The following is a 23,367-nucleotide window of genomic DNA, read 5'->3' as shown; positions in this document are numbered from 1 at the left end:
TCTGGTTTATTTCACTAATAAGTATATCTTCAAGGAGCATCCACTTAAATATGAAGGCTTCAAGTTTATCATTCTTTATAGCTGAGTAGTACTCCATTATATAAAAGTACCACATCTTTTTCAACCATTCCACATGTGATGGGCATTTTACCATGTCATTTTACATGTAAAACTCTTTTGCATCTTCGAGTGGGTTTGTGCTAAGGTGCTTTATGGCTTCTGTGGTCATTGGGAATGGGATTGTTCGGTTTGTTTCTTAATGGGTTGATGTCCCTGGTGTACAAGAAAGGGACTGATTCTGTGTTTGTCTTATGTGTTCCCCATTGATCAAGTTCATGTCTAACCCTGCATTTGCTTTGTGTTCCGCAAGTCGGATGGCTTTGGGCAGAGCATGTATCTGAAGCATCCCAGTTCACTCTAACAGTTCTGTGCACACTTTTAGGAGGAAGGGGTGACTTGGGGTGACTTGAATGCATTCACTGACACATCCTCAAGCATTTGGGTGCCAGTTATGTCCCCAAGGAGTTCTGCTGTCGGGGTCTAGGGGAGCTTGTGTAAAGACACGAACGTTGGAATACACAGTGCCTCTGTGGTGTGGCTGGAGCGTCTCCAACTGGCCACCCGTTGGGCCTGCAGACAGCTCCTGTTCTTCGGTCTGTGGGTATTCTCACTTTGTGATGGTGCATGCGCCGCGCTGTCAACCACATGCCACTGACCCCCACTGTTTGCTCAGACTAGCAATGTAGCACATTGCTCCGCAGGTCCTGCCTGCCCTGTGCTCACCAGGTTCACAGCCAGAGCTCTGGGATGGGCCTGCCAAAGCTGTGTTGTGAGATCCTGCAGGGAGGGTACCTGGAACGCATTTCTGGTGCATGGGGGTCGTGGCCCTGTGCGAAGCTAGGAGCATCTCCATTCCCACTACCACCACAGGAGCAGCTTCCTCCGGACCCTGCCCTAGGGACAGTGACCTCCTGGCCTCAGAGAGAAGACCAAGAGTGCCCATCCGGTGCCCCGGTCCTCTCTCCTCTCTAACTTCTCCAAACACACAGTGAGGCTGGGTTGCAGCAGGGCGGCTGTGCTAGGTGCAGGCTGAGTGGCACAGCTTTGCACTTGGAGCAGAAACACCTGGGCCTCCCATCAAACTGCGTCCTCCATGGGGAGGTCTGGTTTGGAGACTTTTCTGCTTGAGTGACGGCTGGGGTTGGGCTTCAGGGTGCTGTCACCAGTGTCCCCGGGGTGGACACATGCTGCGTCTGCCTGTTTCCTCATCTGTATGATGAGGGTAAGGTTAGAGGCTTTTTCAGTTGTGGTAAGAATTAGATGCGTTGGCACAGTCCTAGAACACCTGGGCATCGAGCAAGCCCTCAGCATAGATGTTACACTGTGCAGTCTTCCCCGAGGATGCAGGCTTGGGCTTCCTTCTCGCTGCCCCAGGTCCCAAGCCTGTGGGGGTCTGAGCAGTACCCATTCTTGATGACTGATACGGGATTCCAGGCACTTCCGTGACAAGCACTGGGAAGGAAGGTGGCACAGCAAAGCCGCAGAGGCTTCACGGTGATGGCGTGAGGTAGTGGGAAGGTGACTTGCTGTTACGCTTGTGTAGGTGAGGAGCATGCTCAGGTTGGCAGGTGCCAGGCGGTCTCGGAGGAGGCAGAAGTCCAGTCCTGATCCCGCCCCAGGGTGGAGGGCTCTCTGCTTTGGGCCAATAGCGGCAGTGGTGCAGCGGCTTGGAAACGTATGGCACCAGGCCCCTGCGGCCCAAGCTGCGGCTGCTCCTAGTGGAACGCCTCTCTCTTCGAGCACGTCTTTCTCTGCCATTGTTTCTCCTTGTTGTTTCTTCCCGTGCCCCTTGCCACGTGCCTCCAGCCCCGTGTTTCTCCCTCCTCCCCCCGCTGCTCCCCTCTTTCCACCCCAGTTCTTCCTTCTTTGCTGGCCTGCAGAAGAGATGCGTGCGTTTCTCTAGAGACAAGTTTGATGTCTTGCTTTTAATGGTAAAAATAAATAACGCCTCACCCTCAGAGAGCTGAGCAAAGTTGCCTGTTATCTACTTACATCTTGAATTAATTAGTTAAGAGACTGTCAAACCCTAGGGTGTCTGGGTCCTAAAGGCACTGGGGATGTCGGGGATTGGAGACCCAGGGGACCAAGGGAGACCAGGGAATGGTGATGCTCAGTGTCCCCCTTTACTTAGGATTATCTGTCTTGCCATCGGGGCGTGTGTCAAGGTTCTTAAACTTTTCCAAACTGGAAGAACAGAATTCTGGAAAATTACCAAAGTGCACTTTTGTAAAGAAACCATGTGGAATTGGGCCAATTTTCTCAAAAAACTCATTGATTTTAATTCTTTTCCTGGAAAGTTCGGAGAGTTTTCCAGCTTCTCTCATGGCCCCTGCGTAATGCCGAGAGGAGACAGGGGCTTTCCCGCGCGCGTTGTCTACCTCCAGGAGTTTATCGGTGAGCAGCGGATCTCAGGGAGCATCTGAGAATAACCCAGATATAGGTGTGGGTGGCAGCAGAGCTGCCTGGCACCGGGGAGGAGCTGCTGGCTAGAGAGTGCCGATTTTATGACCTCACAAAATGGAATTGAGGTTATTTAGATACAAGGAAGCAGTGTGCTGCCCCATTCTGTATCCCATAGTGTGTCACGTCTTCCACCTCTAACTGCAGTGCCCAACTTGAGTGTAATGTTCACGTTCATGGTAGCTTTTTCCAGTTTACCAAGTCAGACGCAGTTACGGCGATGCCTGCAGGAGACGTTTACATTAGAAACACTGCTCATCCCTTTTGAGTGGTTGAAGAAAGGTTTGCATGTGCTGCCCATGGGGTTTATCACAGGGGTACCCAGCTGTTGGCATGGCCTCATACACACCAGTGCCATAGAGAATGGAAGTTGTTGGGTATAAACTGGGCGTGCGAGGAGTAAGGCATTGAAGAATACTTTGCCTATACTTGCATGGTGGCATATGTCTGAATCTCAGCACTCTGAGAGGCTGAGGCAGGAGGATCGCAAGTTTGGGCTCAGCCTCGGCAACTTAGCCAGATCCAGTCTCAAGAGATAAAAAGGGTTGAGGATGTGACTCAGTGGGAAAACCCAGGGTTCAATCCTCCATCTTGCCAAAAACAAAAACCAAGGGAATTAACACCAACCTTGTCAGCTTGGTCTTAATACTTGGTGTCAGTGGCCGTCTTCAAAGCCAAGCCCAAGGGGGCAGGGAAAGTGCTCAGGGAGACTTACAGCCAAAGACAGGAAGACCCTGCCTCCACAGAAGCTTCAACATGACTGTGGCTGGCGTTTTAAGGGAGCAGGCTCAGTGGGAACTTTTTAAACTCCATTTCTCAAACTTGCTACAAATTTTGTAGTAGGAGAGAGTTGCTTAACCATGTCCCCTGTGGTGGCTTGGTTAGGGGACAAGTGGGAAGTGTCCTGGGGAATGCCAGGACCTGTAGCTGCCTGTGCACCTCCCTCTGCATCCGCCTCTGCACCAGAGCAAACCCCCACAAAGTAAGCTGCCCCCCATCCTGATGACGAGTGGAGCCTGGGTGGGCAGAAGCAGCTCCCCCGCTGCAGCCCTGGCTTTGACACCTGCTGCAGGACCCACCTGTGCTGGTAGGGAACGAGCTGTGGCCAAGACAGCGACTGCAGGCCAGACACCACATCACAGAGAAGGTGACATGCCTCAGACACGCATCTGACGTGATGGGCCCACGGATTGTGGGTAAGGAAAGGCAGAGAGGGGGTCGGCCCATTCCTGGAGTCCACGAGATACAAAGCAGGTCACCTTGGAGGGCACAAACTTACAGTCATCCTCCTGCCTCAGCCTCCCGGGTGCTCTGACATGTGATTTTAGTACATGTGATGTTTGTGCACAGTGTGTGATGTTATCGGATACATCGCCTCCAGTATTTATATTTCTTTGTGTTGGGTATGGTAGATGCTTTTGAAAGACATTTTATAGTTGTATATTACACCACGGGGTGCCATAATTTTTGGAAATATCCTGGTATTAGTGGGCATTTGGGTTGCTTTTGCCAGGTGGTTGTTGTAAATTGTACTATGGGTGGGAACTGCTGGGTACACAGGAACTTTTTTGTGTTTTGGGTGATTTTCCTGTCAGTGGATATTAGAAGAGAATGATCAGGTCAGAGATCGTCGTGAAGACTTTGGTGCACGTAACCATAGGACGGGTGGCGAGAGAGAGGCTTGGTGGGGCAGGGAGAATGCTGTATGGGTGATGCCAGGCTTCGGGCTTGCAGTGTTGGGGTGTTGGCACAGGCAGGGCTGTTCCACTTGGGAAGTGAGGCTCCATCCAAGCAATGACGGGGGATTGCGAAGGGCCTGGAGTCTGGGGAGAAGCCGGCTGGGTCAGGTCAAGGGCCCTGCACCTCTCGCTGTGCTTGGAGCTGTGGGTGTGTGTTATTGGGGTAGGTCAGTGTGTGGAGCAAGACCAGAAAGTGGGTGTTGAAACTCAGGGAAGCCTCGTCTTCTGAGGAATGGAGGAAGGAGAAGTGACGTCGAGGCTAAGCGTGGCCTTGTGGGAGTGTTTTAAGGAGCGGTGTGGTGGCAGCATTCGCTGGATTAGTTGGTGTCTCTTCTCCTTAGAATAAAGTGTGGTGGCTGATGCCGGAAGCCCACAGGTGCTCAAAGGTAGAGGTGACCCCACCCCGCGGTTGCTCCCTTTGGTATGTTATCATGATAGCATGATATAATGACTTTATGCATTTACAAAGAATTGTGGTTTGTATCAAGTCAAGTTCAACGCTGTGAAGACTCCCACTAAGAGTGATGTTGAGTGCAGCCAGCTTAGGGGAGCCACCGAAAGCATTGTGAAGGATTTGGGGGACCCTGGAGGAGAAGCCTGCTGGAATGCTGCCAGTCGTTCAGAGCTGGTGAGTTCAGTTGTGATTGTAGCAAACCCAGGACTCTTAGGGACAGTGAGCGGCCAGTCGCCGTGTCATGCTGTGTCTGCCCGCTCCAGAGGCAGCTGTGCCCTGGGTTGTGCTCCCCCGTGCTCCTGGACACAGGTGGTGGAGTGGCTTCTGTGGGGACAATGCAGATCCCTGCCATGGGGAAGGCAGCTGTGACGCGCCTATGGGTTGTGCCCATGGAGTAGCAAAGGGGCTGGGGGCAGGGCCAGGGGACAGGCTGGGCACAGCCCTGGACCTCACATTGCCTCACAGATGTCTTTCTTTCCATCCTGCCCCTTCTTCAGCATGTCCCTGCCAGCTTGACTGTACCGTGGGGCCAGTTGTGCCAGAGCTGGCACAAACAGACCTACCCACTTTCATGGGTCTTTTACTGAACCCAGCTCCTCTCCTGTCACCTTCACCAGTGGTCATCATACCACCTTCACAAGCAAATGCCCATCTGAATTCCTCCTTCCAAGGTGAATCAGCTGTCCTGTGGGAGCTCCTGGGCTCTGGCTTCTGTGGCTCTTTTAAGTGTTTTCTTTGCCCCTCAAGATCGCAGATGCCTGGGAGGGGGCACTGTGTCCTGCAGCACGCTGCGGTGCAGCTGCCCAGGTCTGAGCAGTGCGGTGGGTAGCAGGAGGCTGCGGCACCACTAGGCCTGCCGTCCAGTCCTGCCTGGAAGCCGCAGCCTGCTTCTTCCCACCGGATGTTGACCTACTTTCCCCTTCTTATCTGTGTGCAAAGTATTTGTTGGACTTAGTGTGTTGTCCCTGTCACAACGAATGTTTGTCTCTGCCTTTCATATGAACTGAGTGCTAAAGGGCTGGTTCAATCAGTGGAAAAACAATGGAGAAGAAAAGCTGGTAAGCAGTTTTAATTTCTAAACCAGGGGGAACTTACAGCTGTCATTCAGAAAGAACTCTAGTTTCTCTATGTTCCTAAAAGTAGAACTGCTTAAGGGTAGAATTGTAAACTTTAAGTTTTTATACCTTTTAACTTAATGATTTACAGTCTAATGATGTGTTTAGAATTTTTCTTTTGATAAATTACTTGTAGGAGGAAGTGAACTTTTCTTAATCAGGATTTTACAATGTAGTTCACTGTTGAGTATTTTTTTCTTACTAAAACTTCCCTTGGGAAAATTTGTCTTGTAGCTCCATGTGTGGTTAAACTGATTAACTTTAAAAATGGGTTTTTAACTGAAAAAACAATTAAGTCTTTTATTTATCTATTTGGTGCAGGGTCTCACTATGCAGTTCAGACTCGTAGTGATCCTCCTGTCTCAGCTTCTCCGGTACTGGGATTACAGGTGTGCACCACCATGGCTGGTTCTGGTGGCTGGCCTGGCACGCTCGGGGTTCTAGAAGGATCTGTCATGGCGTGTGGTACTGGGGATCAAACCTGGGCCCTGCGCTTGCCAGGCAGGTGCTTAGACTGCCAAGCTATCTGCCCAGGCCGGATTTTTAACTTCTAGTAATACCATGTATGTTCTAGATTGAAGGCCAGAGAAAAAGTATATGTGTGTACCAAAATGTGAAATAACCGGTAATGACCTGTAGAACTTTTAGAGATTAGTGGAACTGGTTTTCAAATTTACTTACTTCACTTGTGAATTTTGTAAACAAACCTTTAGTACACATTTTATGTGCGACTTGACGCTGATTACCTAGTTAGGATGTGCATTGTAGATGGGTTTATTGTATTCATGTCTTGTTCTTCAGGAATACTACAGAATGCGTTTAGAAATCTTAATATCATCATAACTTTAATCAGTTTAGGTGATGCACCCCCTGCTGTAGCTGTTTAGCTGTTTGCTTCAAAAAGTCTTTAGGATGACAAAGCAGTTTTGCTTTCTGTGTTTCCGTCATCAGGGCTTCAGGTGCTGTTTTCTTTGATTCCCTCCTCAGCTAATGAACATTGGTGAAGCCTCGTTGAGTGCATGGTGACTCTATTCTTTGGTTTACATGGCCTGCGAGGCTTGAGTAGAGAGCTGAGCTTGCTTCTGAGTACTTGCACTGAGGAATTTTGTTCCGCCCAGTCCAAGGGCGGCGCTGAAACCGTACTGTTGAGAAAGAGTAGTGTTCTGCTCTTTATTGTTCAGGCTCCTTAGTTTGTAACCTTTCTTTGCCTTCACGACTGACGACTTAGTGAAGTAGCCAGGGTCGTTTTGCACTATGCGTGGGCCTCTGTGCGGATGAGCCGAGGGCACAAGTAGCTTTGCTCGCTGCGACCCTGCTCCTTGGTGACAAGCTGTGTGCTGTGTAGTTAGGCTTTGTAATATGCTTTAGTGGCGGGTGCAGGACAAGGAGAGCCACTTTCCTTTGCCTCTGGGAAAATGTCATTGTGAGAGAATCCTGTGGACTGGCATTTGCTGGCTTGTTCATTTCTAACATTCTTGAGAATCCCAGAAGGAAGGGGCCCAGTCTTTCCAGAATGGAGCCTTTTTTTGTGGGGTCAACAATGATGGAAACTGGGACAGGATATTAGGCGGTGTGTTGTATACTTTTCTGGGGAAACTGAGGCTTGGAAACGGAAGTGTGAGCTCCCTTGAGCTGTATCCGCAGCTTGACTCGATGTGGAGCCGGGTTTGTGTGTGTGTGTGTGTGTGTGTGTGTGACCGCAGCCGTCATCCTGACCCCTGTGGCATGTGGTAGAAGGCAGAAGCTGCCATTTTTCCTAGCGGCCCGCACTGCCTGGGATGGGAAATCCTGTCAGTTTCCTACATGCCACGCATCACTCCACTTCTGACTGCAAGAGGGTGTTCTCAAGTGATCAGATGGCCTGATCACGTGTAAGGAGAACGAGGACTGGAGCGCTAACGGCAGAGCACTCAGCGTGCCAGCCCAGGAAGCCCAGGAAGCGGGCAGACGAGGGCCAGAGGGCTGGGGGGAGATGGCAGCACGCGGAACCAACCCCACTGGGGCCCTCTGATTAATCCGCGGACTCATTGGGAGGGAAGCTGGCCGTATTCAATTTAGTGAGTGCCGGGGATTCTTGGCAGCTGCGCGCCGCGCCGTGCGCGCTGTCCGGCGTGTGAGGTAGATTGGAGCAGTTTTGCCTTCGCTCAGAGGTTCCAGTGTCTCGGATTTGCCAATGTAAACACACTCGACTTCTTGGAAATCATTTTTTTATCTGCCTAGAGGGAACAAATTGAGAAGTCTGAGGGTTATAATTAGCACGTTCCCTCGCGCAGCTGAGCTGGAGTTTCTGGGTAAAGCTAGTGGTTTATAGTTTTTGGCCACCTTGGCCCTCAGGACCCTTACCCCTTCAGACATTACCTCATGGGTTCTCGTAATATTTGCAAGTGGTGTGTGCTGTGGCTTTTGGTTGCCTTGCTGCCCATCTGGAGCTTCTGGGGTGGTGGCAGGTGAGGGGTGCCCCTGTAGGGGCGTGGGGTGCTGGCGAGGCTTTCTCATCAGGCCTCGGAGGATTGGCCCTCTCTGAAGTTGCCTTCCTTGCCATGACTGCAGAACTTTTTCTGGGAAATGAGAGTAAGACAGTGGCGTGGCCACCTCCTAGCAGGGTCTGTAGCCCACAAGGCCAGTCTGTAGGTCAGTTACCTGGGCCCCTACTGGCAGGTAGGCCAAGCTCTTCAGGGTCCGATAGAGAAGAGGCAATCAGGGAACGCGCCTCTGGGGAGTGCACTTTCTCAGCCAGGCTGTGTCACCATCCTGTGGAACAGGTGCTGTCATGACTCAATCTGTAGGTCAGAGACTAGCACCGCAGAGGTGAATGGCCTTGGATTTGAGCTGCGGCTGTGCTTGCCAAGCTTGTGCTGCGCTGTAGAGTGTGGATCAGAAGCATCCTGTGTGCTGAGCTGTGGCTACAAGACAGCTGCTCGCTAGAAGAAGCTGCTCTGGAAATCCTACTGGGCGTTAGGCAGAGTTTGACAATTTGGGTATTGAATCCAAGGCTGCCCTGGCCATCTGAGAAGTTTGAAAGAGCATTCTCAAACCAGTCACAGCAATTCATCCTCACCCTGGCTCCTCTAGAGATGAGATGGCTGACGGCCCTGGGTCTGACAGCAAAAGGTCATCGACAGCAAAAGGTTTTGTCCAGGATCCTTGTTCTTGGAGATTTTGTTCCTATGCCCACAATCACTGTTGGTAGCTAATAACCCAAAACCTTCAATGTTGTTATTACCATCACCCTTTTTAACTTAGAAACCCTTCTAATTATATCAGCTGATATTTGTCTACTTATTTTCTACAGTTGGAAAAAAAAGTTGCCCTCTTCTCACTTTGCGAACTATAAAGCTCTAGGTATTTTTAAATCCTTTTTAACAGGCCTCTGCCCTGATGGAGGGCCTGTGAGATCCTAGTTGGTGGCTTTTGTTTGTACAGCCGGTCTCTCCAGGCCTAGATGGAAACCAACCTTGACCTTGATCCATGTGGTCCCTAGCCAGTCTCAGGCGCTGCAGAAGTCCTGCAGGGTTCAGGCCCCAGGAAACCATCCTGCTGATGAATTGCCCACACCCTCGCCATCACTGCGCTTTGCTAGGCTGGAGACAGGGCTTTATAGCCTGTGCACTTCCAATTGCTTTAATCCATTTGTTTGTTTTCACTCCTGTTCAGATCTCTTTGATTCTTATTGCCTGTTTACCTAAGGCCCTTTGTCTTACCCAGAGTTGGAACACAAGGGAACAACGTATCTTTGGAAATTGCCCTGTCCTTGGGCCTGTTTCTTCCCTAGTCAGAGATTCTAATGGAAGCCCTCCTAGGAGCAGTCACTTAAATATTCTTAGGAGAGAGCTAGCGAAAATGAGGAAGTAAGGAAAGCCGTGCTGGCTCGTTAGTGGCTTGAGCAGAGAAACAGAGGATCAGAAAATCGTGTAACCATAATTTGTGAAGTGAATGCTGGGGGTGGACACACGTGGACCACAAAGGTATTGGTAGGAATGAAGGTTAGAGGCCTCAGCCGTTTCACAAAGCCAGCTTGGCCTGCTTTCTTCCATGCTCCAGGCAGCCCTGCAAATACTGTGTGGGTCAGCATGGCCCACTCATTGGTCCTGTCGTTCTGCCTGATGAAGTGAGCTGAAGAAGCCTGACCCCTCTCCACTTGCCTTTTTAGGTTGGTAGGTGCTGCACAGGTGACTTGTCTGCTGGTTCTAACTCAGGCCTGGCTTTCTGATCGTGCTGTGCTTTGGAACTGGACGGGAAGGGCAGGGATGATGGGACCAGTGTGGGGGGAAGAGCAGGCCGATTCTCTCCAGTGTGCGCTCATGCGTTCTCTCTGCACACTGGTGCCACGTGCCTGCAGCTCAGCCAAGCAGGAGGGACTTTGCACGTGGAGAACCCAGGCTGCCTCTTCAGGGAAGAGCACACAAGCAAACCAGCGGCTGTGAGGGGAGGTGTGTTGCTGGCTTGGTGTGCCTGGACGCCACAGCCTGCCTGGAATACACAACAGACATTCGCTGCTCTTGGTGAAGGAGGCTGTGAAGTCCACGGTCATGGGGCCAGCCCATTGGTCCTTGGGGTTGGCTTTCACACTGTCCCTCAGGTGTGGACAGAGGTTCTGAGAGCTCTGGCCCCTCCTCCTCTTCTGATAAGGATATTGACCCCATTGCATCCCGTTCCTTGTGTGACCTCGTCTGAACCTGATTCTGTGCCAAAGGCCTTGCCTCTGTCACACGGGGATAGGGCTTTGATGCATGGCTTTGGGAGGGACATGAACTCAGTCCTGACCACTGGCTGGCCATGCTGTGAGGAATGGCTTCCACCCGGGTTTAAGTCGGGGGCTCTAGGATAGGAGGGTCCTTTTTAGTATGTCATTGTCTTCATTTTTCTGACATGCTTTCTCAGCAGGGAGCCTGGCAAGGTCCCACATGATGCTCCTCCCTAGTTCTCTCTGAGCTTCTGTCTCCTGTTCACACCTCCTGACTGGAGTCTGTCCTGAGGCTGGTCCTGGGAGATGGCACTGTCTGGGCCTCAGGGCAGTGGCCGGGGAGGTGCTTTTGGAGGCCCCTGGAGGTCTCACCATCTTCATGGGTTTGGCCTCTGGATGGGAGATTTCCCAGAAAGAGCAAGTAGACAGCCAGGAAGGCAGGAGGCAGCTTGTGGGCTCATGGATGCTCTGCCAAGGAAAAACTTTTTTTCCCTCCTCAGATTTTGGTAAAATATACATATATTTAACATCTTAAGTGCACAAGTTCCTGGGCATTCTGTCCAATTGTGTGGGGCCAGTGTCATCACCCTTTCTCCAGAGCTTGTCATCACCGCAGAGGCCGCAGTGCACCCCCTTGCAGCAGCACTCATCACCCCCTGGCAGGCTACCCTGCTTCTGTCTCTGTCTTCGTGGGCTGGTTTATTCCGGCTGCCTCATACTACAAGTGAAGTCGGTGTTTGTCCTTGTCCTGCTGGATACTTCATGCAGCACAGAGTCCTTGATGTGGTAGCACAGGTCAGAATTCCCTTCATTTTTAGGGTTGAATGTCATTCCCTCACCTGTGTCGGTCCTGTTTGGTGTATGCATCCAGCCCCTGGTGGACAGTGGGGCCACACCCCCCTTTTTGACTCTTGCACATAGCGCTGTTAGGGGCAGGAATTTATGGACATCTGTTGGGATTCCGTTTAGCTACCTCTTGAGTGTCTACCCACAAGCAGGGTTGCTGGCTCTATTTAATTCATGAATTCATTCAAAGATTGCTAAAGACTTCGAGTATTGGCAGGAAGGCTCTGGAGCATTACTGAAAGGCTTGAAGCGGAGTGCCTAGATCCAGTTGGTTTTAAAGGAAGCCTTGGGTGTGGTGGTGCCTGGAGATGGGAAGGGGAATAGGGGGAAGGCAGGGAGTGGCTGCGGGGGTGAGACAGGGCCCAGAGCGCTTCCTGTGCTGTCGGGACTCGGGGTGCCTGTGCCTTAGGTGCGGTGATCAGTGAGATGGGTTGGACGAGATGAGGAGATGAGAGATGGAGCAGCCCAGGACGAAACCTGGGCTGTGATCAAGGAATTTAGGAGGAAAAAGAGCTGTTGTTGTTCTTCTTTCTCTTCCTCTTTTTCACCTTAGATGGAACTCAGGACTTGTCAGGCAGGCGCTTAAGCCACAGAGCTATCTCCCCAGCCCTCTTTTTCTTTTCTGTCTGGCATGAGAGGGTAGAAGACACAGGTTTTGGGTCTGAGAGGCTCGGCAGGGATGTGGAGAAGCTTGGTAGGCCCACTGCAGATAAATGTAGAGGGGCGGGGCCTGGGGAGGGGAAGCAAAAGCCAGGGGCGCAGACAGCCGCCAGGGGGCTGAATTCCAAGCTGGTAGGGGCGTCGTAGGGGCGGCATTACAGCCCGTACTGATTATTTTTTTGTATCCCTACCTTGAGACCAAAGCAGAACTTACAAAGCCAGAGATGATGGCTAATGGTAATAAAATATCGAGTTTCAGAAGGATCCCAAATGGGTTGGACCAAAGCAAGATGGTGCCGAGTTTGGTTTGTGTGCTTTTTGCTCACCTGTGTTTGCTAATTTTTTTCCAGCAGTGCACACGCATCGCTTTTGATCATTAGAGAGTTCTTTCGGAATGTCAGATGTGGCCTGCGCCTTTGGCCTGCAGGGTGGACTGTGAGATCCTGGCCGGTGGTGTGGACAGGGGAGAGTCTATGATTGCTCACTTTGTCATTAGCACTCCACACAATACCACAGCACAATACTGGACTAGATACTGTACGCGCTGGTGGAGCGGAATTGAATGGAAATTTAATCTGACTCGGTGAAAGGGATGAGATTTGGCGCCTTTCAAAAGCTCGAGGAAGGAAATTCCAGATTTCTCAGTCACTTGGCTCATGATGTTAGGTACTAAGCTGCGTCCTGTGGCCTTGGCCCCTCTTCTTACGCCTTTGTTTTGCCACCAGGATTTGCTGGAGTTACAGCGCTCCTGCAGCTGTGCCACAGGGGCCCCGCCTCTGACTTCGGTGTTTCTCAGGTCACTCTTGAAAGCGTTAGTGATGTTGTTGGGAGCCAAGTGGTGGGAGTCTGTTTCTTGTCCTTTGTTGAGATTAAGTTTTGGGAAGGTGCTTCATTGTCATTATTTTGCCTTCTGGTCCCTGAGTGAACTGAGAAGGGCAGCTGGGAGGATGTGTCCTGTTTTGTCACTTGGAGATTTGCATACTTGTTCTCCTTTGTGTTTCGCTGAATGCCCACCGCGTGTGAGGGGCGCTCTTAGGGAAACAGAGCTGAAAGAGGCATGACGCTGGACACGGAAGAGCTGACTTTCTTCCTAGAACAGGCGCTAAGGGGCATACGCGACTGCGGTACAAGGAGGCTAATGAGGGAGCTGGGGCCACATAAAGAACAATTGTTCTGAGCTGGGAAGTCCCTGTCAGCGCTACCTCTGAAGTGTGTTGCCAGTGGCAGCGTAAGAGGCGCCTTTGAGAAGCCCTGAGCTACGGTCACTAAGCCAGCAGCGGCTGACTGCTTTCATGAACTCTTCCTGCCAGTGACTTTGTTTTGGGTTTGCTGTAAAAGTTGCTTCTAGTGTAAAGTTAAATTAGTGACTTATTATTAATCCTTGTTATTGTGCCCTGCGCTCCGACTTATGTTCCCTCAATTAGAAGTGTGTTATAGTTTGCATATATTCTTATCTGTGGTATTGTGAGCTGTGTGGAGCCCTATGAGGTATTTGTTTGAGTTTCTCTGCCATCTCTTGGAACTTATTATTATTGATTATTAATATGAAGCCATGCTATTTATTGCTCAGTAGTAAAGAGTGGCATGTGCAAGTGCTTACACGAATGCCTCTTTGGCTGCCGGTGGGTCGGGGCGTACGGCTTGGGGCACGTCGGCCTGCACTTTCCGATCCCAGGTGGTTGATGTCGCTCATACTCTAAGGCTAGTGACCAGGTAGAGTAGTTCTGTATAAATGTTAGATTACAGGTGGCTGTTCTAAGGTGCTACAGGATGTGAGGGCTCCATTCTCTTCTGGATTTTAATTTGCAACGAACCTTTTAATATTTTAAAGAGCATTTTACACCAAAAGCCTTCCAGTAAATGTACCGGTGTACACTGAAATAGAGGCAATGATTTTGAAAGTTCTTGAGCTGAGGGCAGGTGGCGAAGCACAGTGGCAGGCATGCTTTGCCCTTCCTGCGGAGCCCAACAGCGGAAGGAGCCGTACAGCCGCAGCCACCGGGCACCCGCGGGCCCACATCAGCACCCTGAGGCTGAGTGCTCGCTCCAGGCTCACCAGCCACTGTGTTCCTGTCGCTCACTTTCTCCAAGGTCCAGAAGAAAAGGTTTTCCGTGCTAATGATGATTAGAAATGGAATAATCCTGTGTGGCATCATTTCCTATCACTGGGCATGGCAAGGTGGGAGGATATAGCCACAGAGAGACCCTTGGGAAGGTCGGACGACCAGGAAGGGTGCACACAGGTTTAGGCAGTGCGCAGGAGGCCAGGAGAAGCAGAGGGCTGGGGACCACGCGGTGTCACCCGGAGGAGCGGACTGGATGGGTTGTGCAGAAGCCACGTTTCTTCTGGCCTCTCCTGGGGTGGACCAAGAGCACATGTCTCTCTTAGAGCTCTTGATCGCTTTTAGCCATAGCCCTTTTTATTCTGAGACGATGTGTCTCTAAGATGCTAAGTTACTTAGGCTGGACTTGAACGTGTGCTCCTCCTGCCCCAGTGTCTCAGGTGCACACCATCACGTGTGGAAAGGAGGATATAAATCGTGAACCGACTAATACATGGATTAGGTACTATAGAAGAGATTAAAACGAATCTCAACAGAAATAGGAGAAACAAAGCCTGGGGAGAAGCTGCCCCCACCCCCAGGAACTGTTTCCTGTGTGTGTGCTTGAAAAAACATAATGAAAGCTGAACCGAAATCTGATCATGGGAAAATAAAAACAACGTAAGGGCCAGAGGGTATGAACAGGCAATTCCCCCACTAGGGAGATTGAGCAGGGCCTTTTATGAGATGTGTGTCACTTGGGACTCCCTGCAGGGCAGTGTGGTGACACTAGGAAGAGGACTGTGTTAGGTAGTGTCCCACACGGAGAAAACCCTTTGTCTACCTGACATGCCTGTACCCTTCTCACCACACCTGTGTTTAGGGACATAAAATGCGACAGCCGGCGTAGTACGCCAGTGTGGCTGAAGTCGCGGTCACCCTCCCTGGAGCGAGCTGCTGCTCTCTGAGAAGATCTTCATCCATTTGGTTTCCTTGGCCAGGCCAGAGATCAGTGTCGGGAACAGTGCTTGCTTGGCTGGGGTCTGTCAAGCTTGAGCAGGTTTGTTGTTGTTCTTATGAGTCGGGGGCTGATTATCTTAGGCTCAGTCATAAGTCAGTGTCAACCAGAGTCACTCAGTGGTGTAGGTCCCTTAAAGATGATGTTGGTTTTTAAGGTTTATTTGCTTCCACGGATTAGTTAGCCAAACTGCCCTGTCTTAAGGTATTGAAATTAGAGCCTGGGCTGGGCTTCAGCTCCTGGCCTTGGCTCTCTGCAGAGTGCTGTGCTTCTTGGTTAATAGAGTTTATCTGGGGCCAGTGGAGTGTGGAGGAGCAGCTCAGATGCCACGTCTTCATAGGGCCCGCCTATCTGTGTCTTAGGCTGCCAGAGCACCACGGTCTCCTCTCTGGCCTTCCAGACAGGCAGGGTTTACTAACCTCCTACTCTGGCTGGCATCCTGAACTCTCGGATGGCACAGGTGCAAGGTCCAAGCCTCAAGGCCAGGGCTTAGCCAGGTGTTTCGCTGTTAGATACTGTTGTGGTTTCCACATAAGGTGGCCCCCAAAGTCTCATAGGTTCAGAGATGGGGAAATGGGGCTTGTAGAAGCTGATTGGATCATAGGGATGTCTGTCAATCAGCTGATTGACCCGCTAGTGAGTTCAGAGCTGACGATGCCATTGGGTTCTGCTTGGAAGAGGCGGGCACTGGGGGCTGCGCTGGAAGTCCCGCCTCCTTTACTGGTTCTTCCTCTTTCCGCTTCCTGGCCCACTTGAGGGATCAGCTTTCCTTCTCCGCTTCTTGCCTTCCTGCCCTGGAGCCAGCTAGCCATGGACTGAAGCTTCTGGAACCCTTAGCCAAGCCGAACCTTTCCTTCTGAGGTTGTGGGTGTCAGGAAGACAGATTACATCAGAGGTGATCATCCTGCCGGGCCAGTGCCCCCCACTCAGTTCCACAGCTTGGCCACTTCTTGTTTTTTGGTGATACTTAGAACAGTCCACGTCCAGGTACCAGTTTCTTTTATTAGGTGAGATGCTTCCTGTTACAAATAATAGAAAGTCCAGCCCTGTCACCTTCAACAATGAAGAGAACGAATTGGCTTACATCATTGAGAACTTGAGAGGCGAAGGGGCAGGTGCCAAGAGCAATTTGATCAGAGATTTGTGACATTAATTAGGACCCCGTCATTAATAATTCCCAGCAACTTCCCTGCCCTGCCTTTCTCCATGTGTTACCTTTCTCCTGGGACCAGCCTCTCTCAGGCATGGCTGCGGGGCTGCAGCTGTTCGAGTGTCACGTAGGCGGGTCGCACCATCTAGAGCTAGAGGGGACCTTTGTCCTACTATTCCAAGCCAAAGAGGTTCAGGTTCAGTCACGCCATCCAGCCGTGAGTCCGTTACAGTAGCTGGGAGATGTGTTGCAAGCATAGTATCGGTCACGTGGCACCTTGGAGCACGGGGTACACGTGAGTTCCCTAGAGCAACAACATGGATGTCCGTGGGGGCCTCGGGAGGGAGGGTGCCCGGGTATCTGTATCTCTACGTGTGTAAAAGGGTCTGTTTCTTGACAGGGAGCTTTAGTTTGTCAACACAGTGTGCACACACAGGCATAGCAGTGGTGTCTTTGGGCCTGCTCAATGAATGCCCCCTCCAACCCCATCTGAGCGCTGATGATTTCTAGAAATGTTGAGTTAGCAGGGGACCCCGAGATCTGTTCCCGTGGTAAGCATTGCTTGGTCCCCGAGGAAACCTACTCAGTTTCTTTGGGTGGACCAAACATACTGACTTATTTCACTGAGATGTCAAAGGAAGTTAATCGCCCCCTGCAGAGAGGGCGGTCGCCATCCAGGAAACCCGTTCAGTTGTAAGAAGGTGTGGCACTGCCTTGTGCTGTTTCCTTGGTGCCCTGTCGTTGTCACCTGGAGAAAGAAGCTGTTCCTATATCCCCCCACATGTAGATGCTAAGAAGATGAAAAACAAAAATACTTGCGTAACTAAATAAATCTTGTTATTGGATTTTTAAAAAATTCTTATTTTTATTAGTATATGTTTACAGTACATAAAATGATTACATTCCTCGCGGGGTGTCTTGGTTACTTTTCTCTCGTTGCTGGGACAAAATACCTGATACCCCGAATTAGGGAAGGACAGGTTTATGTAGCTCACAGTTTGTGGAGGGTTCAGTCCACACCTAGCTGGCTCCAAGGCAGAGTGGCACATGGCAGAAGGCAGCAGTGCATGGTGGCAGAAGGCAGCAAAACAGCAAGAGCAGAAGGGAGAGGGGCTGGGGAGATGGCTCAGTAAAATAAGCGCTTCCCTGGCAAGTGCAAGGGCCTGAGTTCAATCCCTGGTTACGCCAAAAAAAAAAAAAAAAAAAAAAGCAGAAGGGAGGAGCAGTGGCGGTGGCAGCAGAGGCAGGCCGCCCTCTCTCCCTTCTGTATATTGCATTCCGGCTATCCATGGGCATAGCACCCACACCCGTAATCCCAGCATTGGATCATGAATTAATCGCAGGCTCTAGCAGGCCACCCTGTGACTGCATGAGGCTTTGGGGGGACACCTACACACAAACCACAGCTTGGGGTGCTGGTACACGTGCATGGTGCATCTTCCCTCCCCCCTTCATCTCTTGGTTCCCTTTGCATTTCCAGCGGATCTATCTATGGCATAGAACAGATGCATATGTTTCAAATTTCTCATCTCAGAGAAACGGTGCCGTACTTAGGCTCGTGTGTCTGATCTATGTCACTGAACCTTAGCTTCCAGGGCGCACCCATTTCCTATAAGTGACTCCAGCGTATCTTTCCATATAGCAGAGGGGCGCTCCATTGTGTGTAAATTCCACATTTCCATTTTCCCATTGTCTGTTGAGGGACAGGGAGGCCCCTTTGAGCATTTCAGTTTGGTTTGCTTTGCTATATTTTGGTTTGCTAAGCCTGTGTTTTCCGTTTTCCACTTTAATCGAGTGCCCACAGTGTAGCCTGTGTTTTGCTTTCGCAGCCCCTGCTACCACTTTAGATTATGAGGTTGGGACGGAGGTGTGAAGATTAGGAGCCCTCCAGACTTGCCTGAAACCTACTTGGAAGCGCTGTATGATGACAGCTTTCGGTACAGAGTTAGATGGCTGCTTAATTACTCTTACCTGTAGCCACGTGGTGTTGTCTTTCTGCAGCTGTTCCTATAAATACACTCCATCCAGAAATCCACCTGGGGCAGAGCATTCTTGCTCAGGCACCTTGCTTAATTGAAATTGCTGGGTGGAGGTAGTTATTTTTGAAACCCTTCTTGGGTTGACTTTCCTCTTAACCTCTCAGCCTTCTTCCCTCCTCTGCCAAATTACATGTAATTCATTGCAACTCAAGTTCTTTTGGCATCATGCGAGCCTGAGAACTGGAAACTTGACTTTGGTGTTGATTTATTGTGACAAAGGTTGGGCACTCGCTGTGCTGTCTCCTCGCACGTCTTTCCTGGATGCTGGCATCAGCCCAGCTGCTTCCTGGGCTCCCGTTCCATCCCCAGAAAATTGCAGACACCTCCACACACACATCTTTTTTTTTCTAAAGCAGAGCCTGGCCCACTTTGTTGTGTTTCAGTGATACCTGGAACTATTTATTCCGGGTGTAATTGGCATGAAATTTAAAAAAAAATAATTCTTCTATCTTTCTGTTGAGTGTTAAACAATTCTCTCTTGGTTCTTGCTTGTTGGGCAACGTTTTGGTTTTGTCTTAGTCTTCTTTTCTGGCTTCCTAGAGCCAAATACATTATGGTCGGAGGTGAATGTTGTTTGGGGCTTCGTATGAATTGCTAGCAATGCATAGAATCACTTACTATTCTTTTCCAGTTTTCTTTGAGACATGCAATGAGATATGGTTTCTGTTGCCTCAGAGACCTCCTAGGTGTTGGATACTGGAAGAGGAGGATGTTTCCTCAGTGTCTGAGGCTTGAGCTCGCAGGCCAGCCTTCCTGTCACCTGGGAGTGCTTTACACACTGCCAGGGCGAGTGCATGTGTGTTTGTGAGTGTTCCCACGTGTTTGGTGGCATTTACACAAGAAATTGCACATGCTTGTCTTCTGTGTTGCTAACACTTCGAATGGCCCGGAAGAGTTTGTCTACATCATGCTAATTTTAGAAAAAGTAACCCAGAGAAGCACATGCAGTAACACACACTCACTGCATCCACTCCACACACGCTCTCATGTTCAGATGTTGGAGGAGCTTCAGTGCTCTCTGCCACAGCGATCAGCCTGAGGATTTAGTGTTCCCTGTGCAGTGTCACCCTCCCTGGGGAGTAGGGCAGAATGTGGCCCTCGAATTGTGCCTGTTTCCCCTCAGTGGGGTTTCCCCCTGAGCCAGAGGGAGACTAATGTTTCTGGTCTAGTCATTGTCTATGTGCTTGATTTTGCTGGCATGGTGGCATGTCTGTTGGAGTGAGGATTGGAGACACGGAGGTCACTCTTGGCAGGCTACATTATATCGGCATCCACTATTACTATGCAGTGGTGTTTTCTTTCTAAGTTAGTTTTGAGTGTGTGGAATGGTCCATAAATGCAGTGTTATACATGGTGATGCGATTCTTTAACACTACATGCAAAACTCTTGAGTCATCAAAGTAAGGCTCCTAATCTCAGGGACCTTCAATTTTCTTATGATGGAGAAAACAATGCCTCCCTCATGGAGTTGCTGTGAGGATTGAATTGATTTGTGCATGTACAGCTCTTCGCTGTGGTCAGGTATCTGCTTCCTGGCTCGTGACTGGTAGTGTTAGCAGCACGTTGCAGCCAGTAGTTCTTGCGCTGAGTTTTGTTGTGGAATGCTGGTGGATGTCACCCTGGATGAGGCAGGTTCACATATGTTGGAGTCTGATCTTGGTATGCTCGGCCCAAGGGAAGGGTGGGTTTGGTTCCTTACTAGCGACTTGCGGTCTCAGCTGGGGAGAGCAGAGGGTCTGAAGGAGGAAGTGGAGACCAGGTTTCCCAGCTGCTCTTCCTGTGGGTGGACTTCACCTGTGAGGGATCTTCAGTGTGGACCAAGGGAGCGTCAACATCGAGGCCATTGTTCTGCTGTAGGTTGGTGAGAGCGACGTCCTTCATCTAAATGGCTCCTTTCCCTCTCTCCTCCAGCCGGAGATCATGGCCAAAATGGAGGTGAAAACGTCCCTTCTGGACAACATGATTGGAGTTGGGGATATGGTTCTTCTGGAGCCTCTCAATGAGGAGACCTTCATCAACAACCTCAAGAAGCGCTTCGACCACAATGAGATATATGTGAGTATGTGGGGAGATCACCCGGGGTGGGTACGCTTCACACGTTGTGGCAGAGGGCTGGCTTTTCTACCTCACTCTCATTTTTGTTTGCTGATTTCTCTGTTCCTTAGAATCCAGAGGTTCTTGTTTATCCCCTTGCAGTTTTGAATGTTTGCTAACCTTTCTCTCTCAAGGCACAGTGGTACACTGGAAAGAAAGGCAAGGCTTTAGTTCCTATTTTTGGAAGAACATCCATTCAGGGGTTTGCAACCCGTGGACATCTTCTTGCCTGGCTTCGTAAGCTGGGCAAAGTCTAATCGTGGAGAAAAGCCACTCATTAAATGCAACCGTCAACTTTCCAAAAAGATGTGACCCATCTTGATATTTGTCATCAGGTGGGACTAAGGCATTCTGCCTGTTAAGAATATGTTCTTAGGGGCTGGCCAGATAGCTCAGCGGCCTAAAGTGGGGTTTGATCCTAGCCTGCTTTGCCAACCCCACCCCCAGGGTATGCTGACATGGTGAATGAGACTGGGCATGGTGGTGCACGCCTGTAATCCTAGTGCTTGGGAGGCTGAAAACAGGAGGATCAGTATGAGTCCGATCTACATAGTGAGACCCTATAGACCCTACACTAAATAATAATAAAAGAATATGTTCTTGGTTCCTGGAAGCATGGGACTTGGCATGTTATGTTCTAAGAGGGTACAAAATGCAATTGTGTAAAGACATATGTAATAAACCTTTGTTGCAAAAATCCTTTATGAAGGATTTCACAGTATTACTTTGATAAATTCTCTAGAGCATGAGTAACATAAACCTTCACATGTAGCCTTGCAGGAGTTGGAATAAAACGTGCTCTTGCATCCAGGGAAGTAAAGGTGTGTTGTTAGCTGAGCCCAGGAAACAGAGCCTTGGTTACCCGTGTCAACTTCAGAGAAGGGAAAGGAAGTGTGCGACAGAAGGAGTTGTAATAACTTCGTCTTGCCTTTGACCTCTCTTTTCCTCTTTGAAAAATGTGCGTCTGTGCATGGAGAAGAACTGGATCTTTGCGACAAGTTTCATTTTGATGTCAATTTGGGGAGGAAATATAAATTAAATAAAACCATGAATGATACAAATAGGGGAACATACATGACTTTGCAGGAACTAATACATCGTAAAAAGCATGAGTGCAATTGTAAGTTCTGTTATTTCCCATCACATATTCCTGTCTTTTCTCCATCACCAATTATCTTTTAGTTCATTTAGGCTGTTATAAGAAAATACTGCACACTAGGTAGCTTATAAACAGAAAAACATATTTCTCCCAGTTTTGGGAGTCCCAAGACAAGGGGCCCAGTGGATTCAGTGTGTGGTGCCTGAGTGCTGGCTCTCACTGCACCCTGCAGTGCAGGGAAGGTTCTGTGGAGCCTTGGGTCTGTCAGAGCCCTGATTCTCTTCCTGTGGGCTCTGCCTCAGAATCTAATCATGTCCTGAAAGCATCATCTCCTGAAACCATCCTGTTGGCGACCAGCTGTCAATACCCTGGCTCTGAAGGCACACGGACGCTCAGACTGTAGCACTGAGTGTGTTTTGAGAAGAACTTCGGGTAGTGATTTCTTCACGAAACAGTAGGCATCGTGTGGGAACTGGGCTCCTCCATCCTTCTTGACAGGTGGTGGTGGAGGGAGGGAGGCGGCCAGTAATGTGAGCTGCGGGAATCTCAGTTTTGGACTGTTACTTTGATAATTGGATACCAAGCCGAGGTGTAGTTACAGCTCAGCGGTTATTTAAAATGCTGATCCAAATGGACAAGGTAGAAGCTGCTGCCGCAAAGCAGGGAAATAGCATTGTTTGGTTTGGCACCGAGGCCTGGTGTCATCTTGTCTCCCTGGGTAGAGGTTCAGATTTCAGGTGGGGAAGCCTCCTGGTTCTGCTGTTTTAATGAAAGTGTGGTCTGATATCAAATAAAAGACAGCCTTCAACCTGGGGTCTGGGATGGAGATGGGTGAAATTGATTATATCGTAAGCTGCCGATCAGTTTTCTTTTTGGCTCTGACGAGCACAGTTCTTTTAGAATTGAAAATAGGAGGGAGAGTAGAACATTAGGTGCATTTGAATACCTGATTTGTTGTGGCCACTAAAAATAAAACAATATCCCTTTTAACGAAATGCCAACTGTTAACATTCATGAGTCTTTAGCAGACAAAATGTCTGGGCTTCAGCCCTACATAATTTTATTTTCTAAACTATTTTTGGAATGCCCTTTCTGGATATAAAACAAAAGCAAAAAATTAACTTTAGCTTCTAGATATTGATACCAGTGAAGGTTTTCCATGGTACTCAGCATGCTCCATGAGATATACACCTTCATTTTGCTAACTTTTAAACATATATCATGTTGGGGGAGGCATTCTCTGTCTTCAGTTTTTATAAAAAAGCATATTGGAGGGTAATATCTGTGATACAATCCTGTTTTCTTAAATGGGAGGATTTAGGACTGTGTGTCCGGGTATATTTGTGTGGCTATAGAGAAAGGCTCATGAGCGCTGGGTCTCTTGGTGGGGTAGAAGAAGATATGGGGACGGGAGTGTTGCTTTTTCAGGCGACGGTATTGTAAGACTCAGCATATATTCCTTTGTAATTATTAAAGTACTGCCTGGTGAATTTGATTACCGTGCTCCCAGCCCCTCAGCAAATCTATTTCTGGTGCCTGCTCTCTATAACATTCCTGCTTCGCTTTTGTTCCTGGGTTGCTGCAGAATTGTTTAGCCTGATACCCAGCGCTGAGATCATGCAATGTGCGGTGTCTTACTGGCTTGCACTTCACTTTTTGTAATTTTAAAGTTCTTTCTCAGAAAAAGAAAGTACGGTGAGAAAAATAATCTTTTGAAGTCTCATATCTGTTTTAGGCTTTGGGTGTCCCCCTTGGGATGATTCACCCCAGGATATTGAGCTGTTTGTGTTTTGTGTGTTTGCATCTGTGGTTGATAAAGGGGCCTGGAAAGACAAAGAGCTTCCGGTTATAGCCACAGCCTCCCTTGAGAGTTGGCTGTGGGTCGGGAAACTTCCTCCTCGCAGCTA

At 49.6% G+C, this 23,367-nt stretch overlaps 1 protein-coding gene across 1 annotated transcript in view; it reads left to right on the top strand.

Moving 5' to 3' along the window:
• The window catches only part of Myo1b (myosin IB), a 202,771-nt gene that overhangs the window by 9,554 nt on the left and 169,850 nt on the right, over positions 1-23,367 (top strand). Inside the window, exon 2 of the mRNA XM_023712333.1 lies at positions 20,179-20,322. Within this exon, the coding sequence (XP_023568101.1) occupies positions 20,188-20,322 (135 nt within the window). The 5' untranslated portion in view covers positions 20,179-20,187. The remainder of the gene's footprint in view (positions 1-20,178; positions 20,323-23,367) is intronic.

Source organism: Octodon degus, unplaced genomic scaffold (assembly GCF_000260255.1).
Source record: "Octodon degus isolate 3935 unplaced genomic scaffold, OctDeg1.0 scaffold00025, whole genome shotgun sequence".
NCBI lineage: Eukaryota > Metazoa > Chordata > Mammalia > Rodentia > Octodontidae > Octodon > Octodon degus.
The sequence above is the reverse complement of the archived record's forward strand: the minus strand, read 5'-3'. Positions and strand labels throughout refer to the sequence as shown.